Raw genomic sequence first — 13,745 nt, forward strand, 5'->3', positions numbered from 1 at the left:
TCTAGAACTAATCATCCAGCTTCGGTACCTTCATCTGTACCTGATGTTTGATCTGACTGAATGCAATCAAAATCCTTACAACAATGATGTAACATATAATTTAAAGCCTTAGAAGAGCAGAGGCTTATTACTGGGGACAATCTTGCCACTTCAGTTGAACTAGATCTGTATTCAGTTAAGGTGTATTATAGTGTGTGCACCAAATGTGTTTTCCAACTCGATTAGGGATATCGGAAGATCTTGTCTCTCTCTCTCTCTCTCTCTCTTTCTGTGTATGTGTGTGTGTGTTGTACTCTATTCTCAATGCTCTTCTCCAGTGTGTGGCAGTGGGACTGTACACACCAGTGCACATATGTAGGGCAGTGTGTTAGGAGGGCAGTGTGTAAAGCTGTGTTACAGAGAGCGAGACTCAGTTTGAGCTTGTCGAAGGGAGCTGGTGAGACACACACACACACACACATATTCGCTATCTCTAACCGACTCAAATTGGCAGCCAAGGGAATATAGAGCTTTCACTTCAAGAACTTTAGTGCCGTTCCATTCATTGCTTATTCCTTATCTTTTTCTTTCATTGACTGAAGGCCAAAGGCATTTCTATATAAAGCACTTATTTACATAAACTGACCGTCTTTTGTGTGTCATTCTGGGGTTAGTTCATATGAAGTGGACCTACATAGAGACTTAATAACGCCTACATCAGCATTTCATAGAGTGTATAACAGCCCATATGATCATTCACATGCCATGTTTTATGATTTATAATTGAAGTTGGTACAGTAACAATAATTCATTCATTCATTATACAGGGTCACAGTGGGTCTGCTTCACACCCTGGACAGGAACACACCCTGGGTGGTCCATCACAGGGCACCAAGACATTATTCTATTTACAATAATGTTAGAAATCATCAATACCAATAATCTAAGGCCATCAAAAACACAATTGTATATGAATTGTACATGATTTAGTTCTTGTCTTATTAAAGTTATTTTTCATAAGACATTTATAACACTTTTATGAAGCAAACAAATGTTCAAACTCAAGTTTTTAAAAAGTATTTTATTTATTTATTTAGTTTTTGCTATGTAGTACTTGTGCATTAGCTAGTTAACTAGAGTGTTGCTCACTATGGAGCATTCGGTTTTGTTATTTGTTTATCAAAAAGTGATTCACAGCTTTCCCAGCTGGGTTTGATTTATTAATTAGAGTGTTTACCAGTTTGCATATACCTAAAGACAGACTTAAAGTATAACTATATGAAACAAATTAAAAGATAAAATAACACCTCATTGATCTTGAAGGAAACTGCAGAACTCTGCTGCTCTAAGAGTTTCACCGCTGCCTTGTCCTTTGCCATTCAAATGAATTGATCGTTTTTTGCCAAGTTAACATATTCTTGTGTATTCACACACACACACACACACACACACACACACACATTCTCTCACTCACGGGTATTTGTAATAATGAAGAGCAGTATCTCATGCATCACACTGATCACTTGCTCAGTGAGCACCTCAGTTTTACATAAAACACCATTCGATGCATGGACACACAAATGCACAAGGCTCTCCAGCACCTTTCTCTCTGTCACTCCATCTCTCCCTCCTCTCTCATGTCTTTCTCTTTTCTCCCCTCCTCTCCACTTCCAAACCCACGCACACAGACACACACACACACACACACACACACGAAAGCATGAAGCACACTAAGCAAATCTGTTTGAAGTCTGGGACAGAATATAAAAAAGAAGGGGCTCCTTTACACATGAAGTATTCATGCAGTGTGTGTGTGTGTGTGTGAGGAGAGAGAGAGAGAGAGAGAGAGAGAGAGAGAGAGAGGTACTCCCTCGTGCAGTGTGGACTCCTTTTCTGGTTGTGGGGAGTAAAAAGGGGCAGGGCTGTGTAAAGAAAGAGAGGAGTGTGTGAGAGAGCGAGCTAGAGACTGCATGCATGTGCGTGAATGAGGGAGTGAGAGAGAGAGAGAGTGAGAGAGAGAGAGAGCAAAAGAGAAAAGCGCAGCTGCTAGCGTTCCTCCAGCAGCACGACTGCAGGATTTCATCCACTCTTCAATCCTGGTGCACAGAGGAGGGGAAAACAGAGGGAAGGACTGAATGAAGTACCACTGGCTGAGAGACACAGACACAGGAAGAGTGAGAAGAAGGATGCAGGGTCATAAAAAATGCAAAGGCATGAATGGGAAGTGAGAAGAAAAGAGACAGAGTGGAGAAAAGCTACATGAGTCCAGAGCACAGGCGTGAATGGGACTTCCACTGTGAGTCTATTGGATTTGCGGCTTAAAGCGTTGTGGAGTAAAGCGGCACATGGGAAATGTGCTCTGAACAGCGACTTTTTTCTGCCCCCACTTTCTCTGCTCTGGACCCCTCCCACATCCCCACACCCTTCTGCTCTTCCCCTTTCTCATCCAAACTCCAACTCCAGGAACTCATCCTTGCTTTCTTCTGATAAAGGATTATTAGAGGTGGAGGAGGATGTAGTGGAGGTGCTGTAGATTTGAAACAGTGCCTTGTCTTCCCTCTCTCTCCATGGCACACAGAGGATATGGACACGTGGACTACAGTCTGTTCTTTGATGGTTTTTGCCTTTCTCTGGCAAAGCTGAGCTCTCCTTACATTAGATGATGGATTGGAAAGAAGTGTAAGTACTTTCACTCACCCGCTTTTGTGTGTGCGCGCTTGTGTTCCAGAGAAAAGTTGAATATTGCTCACTCTTTTTAATATAAACTCACACCTGCCCTCTCTTCTCTCAGTGCACAGTTTGTTATTTGCATTTAAAGGGCCCTTTCCTCACTTTTTAATATGCAAGAGTTTGCTCCAGCATGCCAGCCATACATTCCTGAGTCAACACCATCCATATATGGAAAAGCAGGCACCAGATCAGCTCAGTATTTTTATGGTTTACCCGTCCACCTGGTTTAGTCCTCGACCATTCATGTGGAGGTTATAAGGAGTGTCGTGGCCATTTATGAATGAGGCACAATAAAGGCAGCCAATCAGAACAGAGCTCATTTGCATACATTATAGAGTTCTTAAAGGGACAAAGATATGATTACAAAGGGATAAACGGAGGCTGTGCACTCAGTTCATAAAGCCACACAAAGGCTATGGACTCCTTCAGCATATATTTCATAATGTGCCTAATGAAGCCATGCAGGTAATACAGACTACTGGCCATTTGGTTTATATGCTGCTGTAATAGAGATATGGATTTCTCATTATGAACATGATTTCTCATTAGATTATGAAAGCATGCATGCTAGTTACTGATGACTGGTGAAATACTGTTCACTGTGGGGTTGAACAGGTGGACGAGCAACAGAGAGTGTAGGCACTTGGGCATGTTCTTTATGGCCAGTGTCCATCTATGAGCTGAGCCAGCTCCTTGCGTGTGTGTGTGTGTGTGTGTGTGTAAGAGAGAGAAAGGCGGGGGAGGGATGACTTAGTGAGGGAGTGGAGGGCACATGGGATGAGCAATTAATTTCCCCATTAATGTATGAATGTGCATACAAGGTGAGTTAAAGCTGCCATTGCACATTCATTTACTGGTCCATCACACCAAAGGTCTCTCATACACTCGCCTTCTCTGCGCTTTCAATCATCTACTCTTTCTTATTCATTATGCCTACATCTTGTGTGTGTGTGTGTGTGTGTGTGTGTGTGTGTTTCTAGCCAAGGTGAAAGGTGAATAGTACTCACTGTGTTTATTCCACACTCTGGTCCCTCCCACCTCTCTGTCATTCTGATCATTTTAGATGTTCTGTGGGTGGATTGATGCATTCACATGAATAATCCAATATACATAAATCATTTTGGGTAAAAATGATGTAGGCTTATTTCTAACACACCCACCCACCCACACACACACATTTTCTCCAATATCATTCAGCCCTGATCCACTTAATCATGCAAAGAACCGTGTATAAACATTTACTGTAAATCTGACTGTGGATCACAACCTTAAGGCACTGTGTCTTTTTTTTCTCTTCTCTTTTTTTTTGATCTGACTCTTGTACATATACAGCTTTCAGAGTGCTAACACATTTCCCTCCCTCCCACTTACACACACACACACACACACACACACACAGACACTCGTCTCTGGCGGGCCGGCAGTTCCCCGGGGAGCAGCTCCTCCTGTATTCCTCTTGGATGCTATAATTATTTCATCAGCCAGCGGTGTGTTCCCTGATTGTGCTCTTGCGCTGTCGCTGTGGGCTGGAGAGCAGGAAGAGAGAAAGGAGGGGTGGAGACCACAGAAAGGGAGAGTCTGTCACTCTGGAGGTATAGAGAGATAGAGAGAGTAGAGAAGAGGGAGGGAGGGAGGGAGGACTGGTGGACAAGCACACAATCTCATGTCCGAAGGGATAGTGACTAGACTAATGAGCAGTCTGCTCACTGGAGAAAAAAAAATGTGCACACACACAGACACACTCACACTCATCCTGCCATGTGTTGTTCTATGGAATAGCACACACCTGCTCACACACACACTCTCTTGAACTTTCTCTCTTGGCTTCTTCTCTAGAGTTTTGAATAAAGGAAGACACGTTTCTTCCTCTGCGAACACTGATACTCACGCAGCATGGAGCCCAGGGTAGAGCAGCTGTGCAGCTAGGAATACTGTCAATGCTTTTTCTACTACAAAATCTAAATTACAGTGTCAAAATGTCAGAGCAGTGTGTAATTCCACATAAAGCATCATCAAGGGTAAGACAGTGGTAGTCTATATATGTTTTTCGTTCACGCTGTTGTGGTTTGCTTTAGACTTGGACACATGACAGACCTCTTTTGAGTTTGCTGTGTTGTGTTCTGCTGACATTTTCATTCAGAGATTTTAACTCAGTTCTCATAAACGGGGAAAAGTTACACCTGTGGTATGAGGATGCATGCTTTATAATGAAGCAGTTGCTGGCTGCATTCTTCTTGATGGGGATTCTCTGACTGATACTTTGTATGATTATGCAGAAGTACGAGAAATGTATAATAATGACTATGATACCAATAAGAGTCCTGGGTCAAAACTCTAACACTATAACTATAACTGCCATAAATATACAGCTGGCGTTCCATATCTGCATGTTCCAACCAACACAGTATCCAACCAATTGTAGATCACAAATGTAAGAATAAAACCCAGAAAATTCAAATAGCATAACTTGAATTGTTAGCATTCCATATCCTTCTGTAGACTCTAACCATTTTACAGTTCTTTAATCCCTCTCCATCACTTATTGTTAGAGCATTTCTTCCTGTTACATGTACTTTGTGGTTTGGCCTGCGATAGGCGGCATCTTTACTGAAAGTACCTGAACCTGTACAGTCTTAATTTGTTCATCATACGCTGTGTAAATAGTTGACATTATATGAGGTGTTTAAAGTAATCAGGAGGTGGTTGAAGGAATGTAGGGGGATGTACACGTTACAAAAGAATACTGCACCATCCATTATCTGTAACCGCTTATCCAATTTAGGGTCGCGGGGGGTCCAGAGCCTACCTGGAATCATCGGGCGCAAGGCGGGAATACACCCTGGAGGGGACGCCAATCCTTCACAGGGCAACACAGACACATTCACTCAGACACTCACACCTACGGACACTTTCGAGTCACCAATCCACCTGCAACTTGTGTTTTTGGACTGTGGGAGGAAACCGGAGCACCCGGAGGAAACCCACGTGGACAACACACCAACTCCTCAAAGACAGTCACCCGGAGCGGGAATCGAACCCACAACCTCCAGGAGCTGTGTGACTGCGACACTACCTGCTGCGCCACCGTGCCGCCCAGAATACTGCACCATTATATATAAAATATTTTTAATGGAAGTGAATACAGCTCTACTTTTTATTTATTTTGATACATTCATCATAAAATTTTGATGCAATGTAAGAACAATGGTGCTTTCAAGTTATTTTGAAAATGAAAAGATATGAGGTTGACAGCATGGAGAGGATGCAACTATAACCTCTTCAGATTTAAAAGATGTGTGTAGTGCTGGGCCATAACACATCATTTAGGCTGTGAGAAGAAACCTTATAACAGTTCATTCAGCACTTTTATACCATCTTTGAATGTTCCACGTAAGACTTCTCTAAGGAATTGTTTCCAGTCTTGCTGTCTGAATGTGTGTGTGTGTGTCTGAGAGAGAGAGAGAGAGAGAGAGAGAGTGAGAGAGAGAGAGAGAGAGAGAGAGAGAGAGAGAGAGAAAGGGAGCAAGAGAGGGAGAGTGTGATTGGGGCTAATTCCTCCCTTCACTGTGTTGCTGTGTAAAAGACAGATGCAGCCTGTCAGCTCTTCTCCACTTAGTGCAGTCCATACACTCTGCACAGACCAATGCCTGTAAGGCTCGTCCTAACGAGAGCTACCTGTAGCACCTCAATAGAAAGTTTCTTTTGTATTTTTTCTTTTGCTTATGAATATTATTTATTAAATCCAGTAAGACCAGAGCTTCTGATCAGTTCAAATGAAGGTTAGTGAGTGATATTTTCAGGTTAGCTTTTGTTTAACTTAAGGTTTTTATGCCCCTCTTCCACCTGGAAATCTAAGACTTTGCCTCATGTGAATGGTGAGATTAATGTGGGGGCCAAGGCTGGGTTATTGTAGAGTCAGAGGCAACTGCTTGACGTCAAGGCTAATGACTGAGCTGACCCCATTAGCTACAGTTTCATGTTTCCTTCTGAAAAAAAATGGAGGGCTTTTGGGGGTTTTGGGGCATAAAGCACCCATTTGCTTTGTGTGAAGGAGCCTGTGGAGCAGGAGAAAGAGAGTGAGGCCTGTCTGTGTTTACTTTGGCTTTCAGACGGGGCTTTTGACCTTTCAGTTCTGATTTCATAGCGTTGGGTTGCAAATGTCAAGCTATACGATTAAATCAATCAGCGAAAGAGTGAATTGATTCCCCCCCTTAACGAATATTTCCTAGTTCCTTAGAAACCTCCCACTCTGTGGTGTTCCAGCCGGACAGGATTCACCATGGGTTTATATTTCATACAAAATGGATTTGTTAAAACAGCTTGGACACTTTTTTTTTTCATGTGAATTAGACTTGATTATGTGCTTATGTGACACTTGAGATCACTTAGCTGTACACGGTTCAGTGTTAACAGTACAGGCAATGTTCCAAATGTACCTTTAGGAGTCCTGCCCAAAGACCCTGATTAGTATAGTGTATTAGTCCCTGGGTCAGGAACTGAACCCCAGCCTGCCATGTGGAGAGAATAGGCTCGTCTTTGTTTAACCAAATCCATGTCTTTTGTGTTTTACCAGGGCTGCGCAGAAGTTGAATCTTTCATCCAAGCGGAAGAAGGCCCAGCCGCCTGTGCTGCAGCCCCCAGAGCCCTCCATCTACCCCACCAACTTCTGCAGCATCCTCCAGCTCTCACCGCCACCCGCTCCACCATGCCTGCTCCGAGCCGGCTCAAAGGCCAAGGAGAACCCCGGCATGGGCAAGGTCATAAAGATAACACACACACACACACACACACACACACACACAGATAAACACATACACTCTTTTTGACAATGAATAAAGAGCAGCACTTTATGCTTTTAAAGTGACTGGGGGAAATGCAAAGCCATACATCTTTCTTTTCAGTGGGGAACACACATGCAGGTTGAGGTTAAGTAGCGCACACACACACACACACACACACACACACACACACACACACACACACACAGGTGCAACATTTGTCTACATGCAGACGGCAGCCCAGACAGACTCAGGGCATAAAGCTCAGGGAATGTCATCAGTTCACTCAGTTTTCCCCCTGCTTCAGTCTCTTCGGAACAGACCATTTGAAGGTGTTGATTAGCTGCTATTTTCCATCATTCGGTGCTCACATATTTGACAAAAAGCTAGTCTCTGAATGGGTATTGAAATGATGTAAAGGTCCAGTTATAGCATTACACAGGCGAGTGCTAAACTGTGAACCATTTTTGCGAACAAATAATGGAGAATCAATGAAAATCGTTTTAGTGCTTGTTAAATATATAACACCTCTCTTGAAAAGCATGGAGTTGCATTGTCTTTTTTTTTGCCAAAGACTGTGTTCGGAAGCTCTGAATGGGAGCTAGGCCAACAGTAGCAAGTGTTCGGCATGCACCCCCTTTGTCTACTGGGTATTGTATTCTTCTCTGTGTTACTGTATTTATAGTAATGGAGAAGATTTGTACCAGATTAGATACCACCTGCTCAGTGAGATGATTACAGCACATGTTGCCAAAAGCTCCAACCCATTGAGATGATTGTTAACTGCCAATTGAGAATGGACTCATTGAAAATCCAGCTTCACTAATGAGCTTCCTCTTCCCACTACCGAATCACACACATCTGCTGCAGTCTGAATGGACTTGAATGGCGGCTGAAGTTTGGACGGGTATTTCAACTTTTACTGGGGACTGCCACTGTGAAAATATTATCGAATCCAACACTCCTGCCATCTGTGCATTTGTAGGGTAGCAGCTCACCCTGTGTTTACGGCGTTTGCTCAAATCATGGATTGCAGTGACTATTCTGTAGGGACTGTATTGAATAATCTTGTTAAACTCTAGTGCTGATGATCAGATCTCTGGTCTGTAAACCAGACAGTGGGACGGGGCATAGCTAATGGCTATGTAGAGGTTATCCAGAGCTGGAGGGCACAGAGCCATTAGTACTGGCTAGAGGGAGGTGTGAAAATCCAGCCACCTCTCCAAGACCCATCAGAGCAGCAGCCTCATATCAAATGGCAGGCGAATGTAAATATAGTGGAGACAGTTAGCTCAACCTGAGCACGGCTCTGTCTGGGTCATATATGGAAGCCTGTTTCCAGTGTCATGGCTGCTGTATTTCTTCACCATGTGCACACGTCCATCAGGGATAATCAGCCCCTGTGGAGCGGTCCGCTTAGGCCCAGCGCTGAGGTTCAGGCATTCCACTGGCCGCAGACGCTGTAGGACTGGCAGGGTGGACATTGTTGCGCTGCTCTGGAGCCATACTTCTGTAAATAGTCTGCAAGAGAAGACTACGGCTTTGTGCTGCCTCGAGTGCCATAGGGGTTCCATAGGGAATATACTGTACCTGTGTAAGCTCGGCCATGTGCTGTGGGGACGGACACTGTCAACAATGCCAGTTTCTCACTGATGTGATCATGCTAACGCTAATTAGCGCCGTTCCTCAGCTGCTGGGCACTTGCTCTGGTTGGCTCTGTGTGTGGTCGCCTGCTTCTATAGCCGTGCAAAATGCAGATTCTCAAGGCTTCAATGACTGTAACATTGTTTTGGTACATAGACTTAATTTGTTTTGGTACATAGACATTTTTCACATTAGATTTCCATATGGCTTTTAAAAACAATTATTTACAACAAAAGTCAGCATTAATACTTGTGCAATTTCTAGCCACAAATCATAAAATGGGAAATGTTATGGGAAATGTTGAGAAGGCCAGCGTTGCAGAATCAGAAATCCATAGGGAGGAGTTGGATGTGATCCAGCTCCCCCTCATTGTGTTTTTATTGGATTAGACTAAAACTGACTCCTCCTAGTCCAACCTAACACTTACACTAACCCTTACCCTAATCCTAACCCTAACCTCCCATGAAAGAGTTGGATGTGGGCTGAACTGGATGTGATCCGAATCCACCCAGTGGATTTCTAGTTCCGCAGTGAGGAGTACTTGGAAGTGTTGGCTCATTTGACCAACGGTACTGTGCAAGGACATCATTTGGCCCTAAATGTATCAGCTTCAGGAGAATTCCATTATTCTACCATACTCAAAGTCCTGAGCACAATGATCCCTAATTAGTACAATAATATCTGTAATTTGTGGAAAGTGGGTTTTGCATAGCTGCCACTTTCCTTACATAACATCTTTACTGTTTTTTCCTTTCTCTGATTTCCTGGAACAGGTGAAAGTAATGGTGCGTATTTGTCCATCTCCTGGGGTTCAAGACTCGTCCGAGTCCATGTCCTTCCTTAAGGTGGACCAGAGGAAGAAGCAGCTGACCATCTATGAGCCCTCTTTGCTGAATCAGGCCAGCCCAGTGCATCGCCGCACACCACTGTCTGCTCCAAAGATGTTCGCCTTCGATGCTGTCTTCACCCAAGATGCCTCACAAGTAAGAGTCTACAGGACAGTACTCTTTGGTAGAGTACTACAATGTCCAGATCTGTAGAAAAAGGATAATTACATACTCACCTGACGTATCCTTGAGTACAGAGTGGATAGGTCTTATTGTGTATCCATTTGTTGACAGGCTGTTAGATTGTTTGTTTTGCTGCGTCTGTGCTCTATTATTGTATGTTTGGGCAAAGAAATATCCTCAAGGGCAGGAGGACATCTGCACAGTGCGAACACACACATACGCACACACACACACACACACACATACACTTTCTGGGCAGGGCCTGGGGCTTAATGCAAAAATGGCTATCTTGGGACAGCAGCATTCTTCACAGTATGCGCTCAACAGCTGTTTCTTTTAAGTCTGGAAAATGGTTTGAATTCCGGCCACACATACCCAGCAACCCACTCTCAGTTCATCACTTAAAGACTAAAGCCACGAGGGCATCCAAATTAAGAGCAGAGCGCCTTCCAAACAGCCGCACAATTGAGAAATAAGAGTCCTTGGGAACGATTAAGTGAGAACAATTTGGTTGTGGCTATGTACCAGCTTAGGTCGACATCTCAGTGCCCATACTGAAGGACCCTAGCATTAAACCCACTTCATAATGGCAGTGGCTCTCCCAGTTCATTTGATTTAGATGCATGGTACAGTTTGTTAAACAAGAGTCATCTTGATTAACATAAAAAAGAAACCGAAAAAGCATTTAAATGACATTAAATAATATGGTATTGCAGTATAATTCTTAGTTATACAATGAATTATACTTATATTCAATTAACAAATTATAGTGACTTGTTTAAGTCTATTAAGCCTTTTTTTTCTTAAAAATGATCAAATGCATGATAAAACATTAATAATATTTTTATGACATATGCCATTATATACACTGACAAGCACAAATGTAGTATGGATTGAAAGATGGGAATCTTATAGCATTTCCCAGCTTGTTTGAATGAACTACACTATGCATTTGTTTTATGTCAGTGACTAAAACAGCGAGTTAGAAAGGGTAAAAAATGCCTTTGTAGTAACAAGTCAGGCAGAATTGAGAGCGATAGTAAATCCCTCTAGATCAGTTTATGTTTCAGTTGCACTGGAGGGAAATTATTTTAGTGAATTGCTTTCTGGGAGCCATTCTTCAGATTACAGTCTGACTGTAACCCCTCATATCTGTTATGTGTGTGTGTGTGAGTGTGTGTGTATATGTGTGTTTTGATGAATGGAAGAAGATTGCTGCAGTTGAAACTGTCCCTGTGGACTGGGGCTAGTGGAACAGATTGTAATGATAGTGCTGTAGTGATAGAGGCAGCAGTGTGAACCTCCTCACATCCAATGAATCCATGATGAGCCACAGCTTTGTTGGCTCAATGTTTCACTGTATTTCTTTTGCTAATGATGCAATAAGTGGATTTGTGCACAGAGATGGGAAATCTGAGAGTCAGACTGACAAAGACTGGTTGATTTTGCTGCACAGTTCATGTGATTCTGCAGGTGTGCAGCAGCAGTGAGTGCTGTGATTATACATATAAATTACTATTTATAGTTATATCTATTACAGCACAACTAGGTAAAATGTGCTGTTTTTACTCCTAGGCTCTCCTACAAGGTGGAGAGGGAGTGAATTGGGGTGGTTTCCTGCCAAAAGTTACATAGTGCAGTTTCCGCAGTGCTGAGCCTAGAGTAGCAAGGACAGGGGCTTTAAACTCTCTATTAGCTTTTAGCCAGAGATTAGGACATATCATCACTGTCTTGAAAAATGATTTAACAATATTACTGACAGCTCCTGTCCTGGTTAGAAAGCATCTTAAGGGTATTCGTTGTGTTTCTACAGGCTGAAGTGTGCTCAGGGACTGTGGCTGAAGTCATCCAGTCAGTGGTGAATGGAGCAGATGGTTGCATCTTCTGCTTTGGCCACGTCAAGCTCGGTAAGCTGCACATACTGATAGTGTGCATTTAGCTCATCATTACATCACATTAATTAGTTATGGCTGTGATAAGAGCCATAGGTCTTAAGGTCCTGTCATTTGGTTAATAGCATTTAGGTCACTTACTGGCTAAGTTTTTTTTATTATTATTCTTTCTCATTTCTTTAAAAGGACAGAGTGATATACTCAAGTGAAGCTGGAGCATGTGTATGTGTGTAGATGATTGCAAACATAAGGGCCAGAGGCTAGAGGGTATAATTAAAAGCTTGGTAATTGACCCTCCCACTAGACTGTGTTTGAGGGTTCTGCATTATTGCCAGTTCTGCTCATGCTTGTTAAATGTGCCAACACTTTTTTTCTTCGCTCACAAATGTGCAAGATCAGTTTTCAGTATTCAACTTTAGTAGGTGAAGGAGAAGGAACTATCTGTCTTTACTGTGATCTTCATGACTCACAATCTTAATAGTCAATGTTTGTCTGGCACTGGTTTCATGAAATAAAATATTAAAATAAAAAGTATTATAAATATATGTATGACATAGTGAGGAACATCATTCCTTCATTTAATAGCCTGGGGTTCAGGTGTCCATCCAGGCAAGTAAACCATGCTATTCCAACAAGAGTCCTTGGGCAAGACTCCAAAAACTACATAGCATATGAATATCAACAAAATGCTCAGATAGTAATTGTTCTGTTCTATTCTATTCTATATCATCGCAGTCCAATGAAAACCATATATCTCCAATATAGTAACTTTAAAGGAGAAGAAAAAAAACTCAGTTTTCAATTAATGCCACTGTAAAAGACATTATTCCAATTAATTTCTATTTCTATTCCTCATGAACTGTGGAACACAATTTGAAGGACATCTGTTGTGGTTAATTATTATGCAGTAAACTAAAAAATCAACATTAATGGAGATGTTTTGTTTTGGACAGGGACGATATATTATATAACCTGATCATCAGGGAGCTTGACGTGGTGGCCACACACTCAGTTGTACCTCATCTACATTAACATTGCCTTCATGGACACTTCCGAGCTTAAAATATTGGCTTGTTATGGTGATGCCTGAATTAACAGCTTTCTCTTTCCCCTATCACCAGGCAAGACATACACCATGATTGGCCAAGACAGCTCAGCTCAGAGCCTTGGCATTGCGCCTTGTGCCATCTCCTGGCTCTTCAAGCTTATCAGTGAACGCAAGGAGAAGACAGGAACGCGCTTCTCCGTGCGGGTCTCGGCCGTGGAGATCTACGGCAAAGACGAGAGTCTGCAGGACCTGCTGTCTGACGTCTCCACAGGCAGCCTTCAGGACGGCCAGTCCCCCGGGGTCTACCTGCGCGAGGACCCAATCTGTGGGACACAGGTTGGTGGGTTTTTTTTTAGCTGACTACTCGGCTATAGACTAGAGCTAGTTGATTTTGTTTAGATTGGGAATTTGTAATCAGAGCTACACTACAATCAGATTAAGCAACCAGTAGTAGTGCACTAATACTGGAAAATGAAATGACATCAATATAAACTTTACAGAAAAAGAAAATAGCTTTGCTATTAAAATGGACGTTTTATTCAATTTAAATTGTATTCAATTTTTATTCGTCCACTTTTGAAACACTAAAAAGACAACTGATGTTTTCAAGTTACATAACCCTCATCCCAAACAATGGTCTCTATATGAACAACCAGCCGGTCTG

At 42.6% G+C, this 13,745-nt stretch overlaps 1 protein-coding gene across 2 annotated transcripts in view; it reads left to right on the plus strand.

Annotated features, from left to right (window-relative positions):
* Positions 1-13,745, plus strand: part of kif26ab (kinesin family member 26Ab) — a 58,893-nt gene that overhangs the window by 29,562 nt on the left and 15,586 nt on the right. For both annotated transcript variants that reach the window (XM_066669711.1, XM_066669717.1), the window contains exons 3-6: positions 7,283-7,466; positions 9,905-10,114; positions 11,955-12,048; positions 13,155-13,417. In XM_066669711.1, the coding sequence (XP_066525808.1) occupies positions 7,283-7,466; positions 9,905-10,114; positions 11,955-12,048; positions 13,155-13,417 (751 nt within the window). The remainder of the gene's footprint in view (positions 1-7,282; positions 7,467-9,904; positions 10,115-11,954; positions 12,049-13,154; positions 13,418-13,745) is intronic.

Source organism: Hoplias malabaricus, chromosome 1 (assembly GCF_029633855.1).
Source record: "Hoplias malabaricus isolate fHopMal1 chromosome 1, fHopMal1.hap1, whole genome shotgun sequence".
Classification (NCBI taxonomy): domain Eukaryota; kingdom Metazoa; phylum Chordata; class Actinopteri; order Characiformes; family Erythrinidae; genus Hoplias; species Hoplias malabaricus.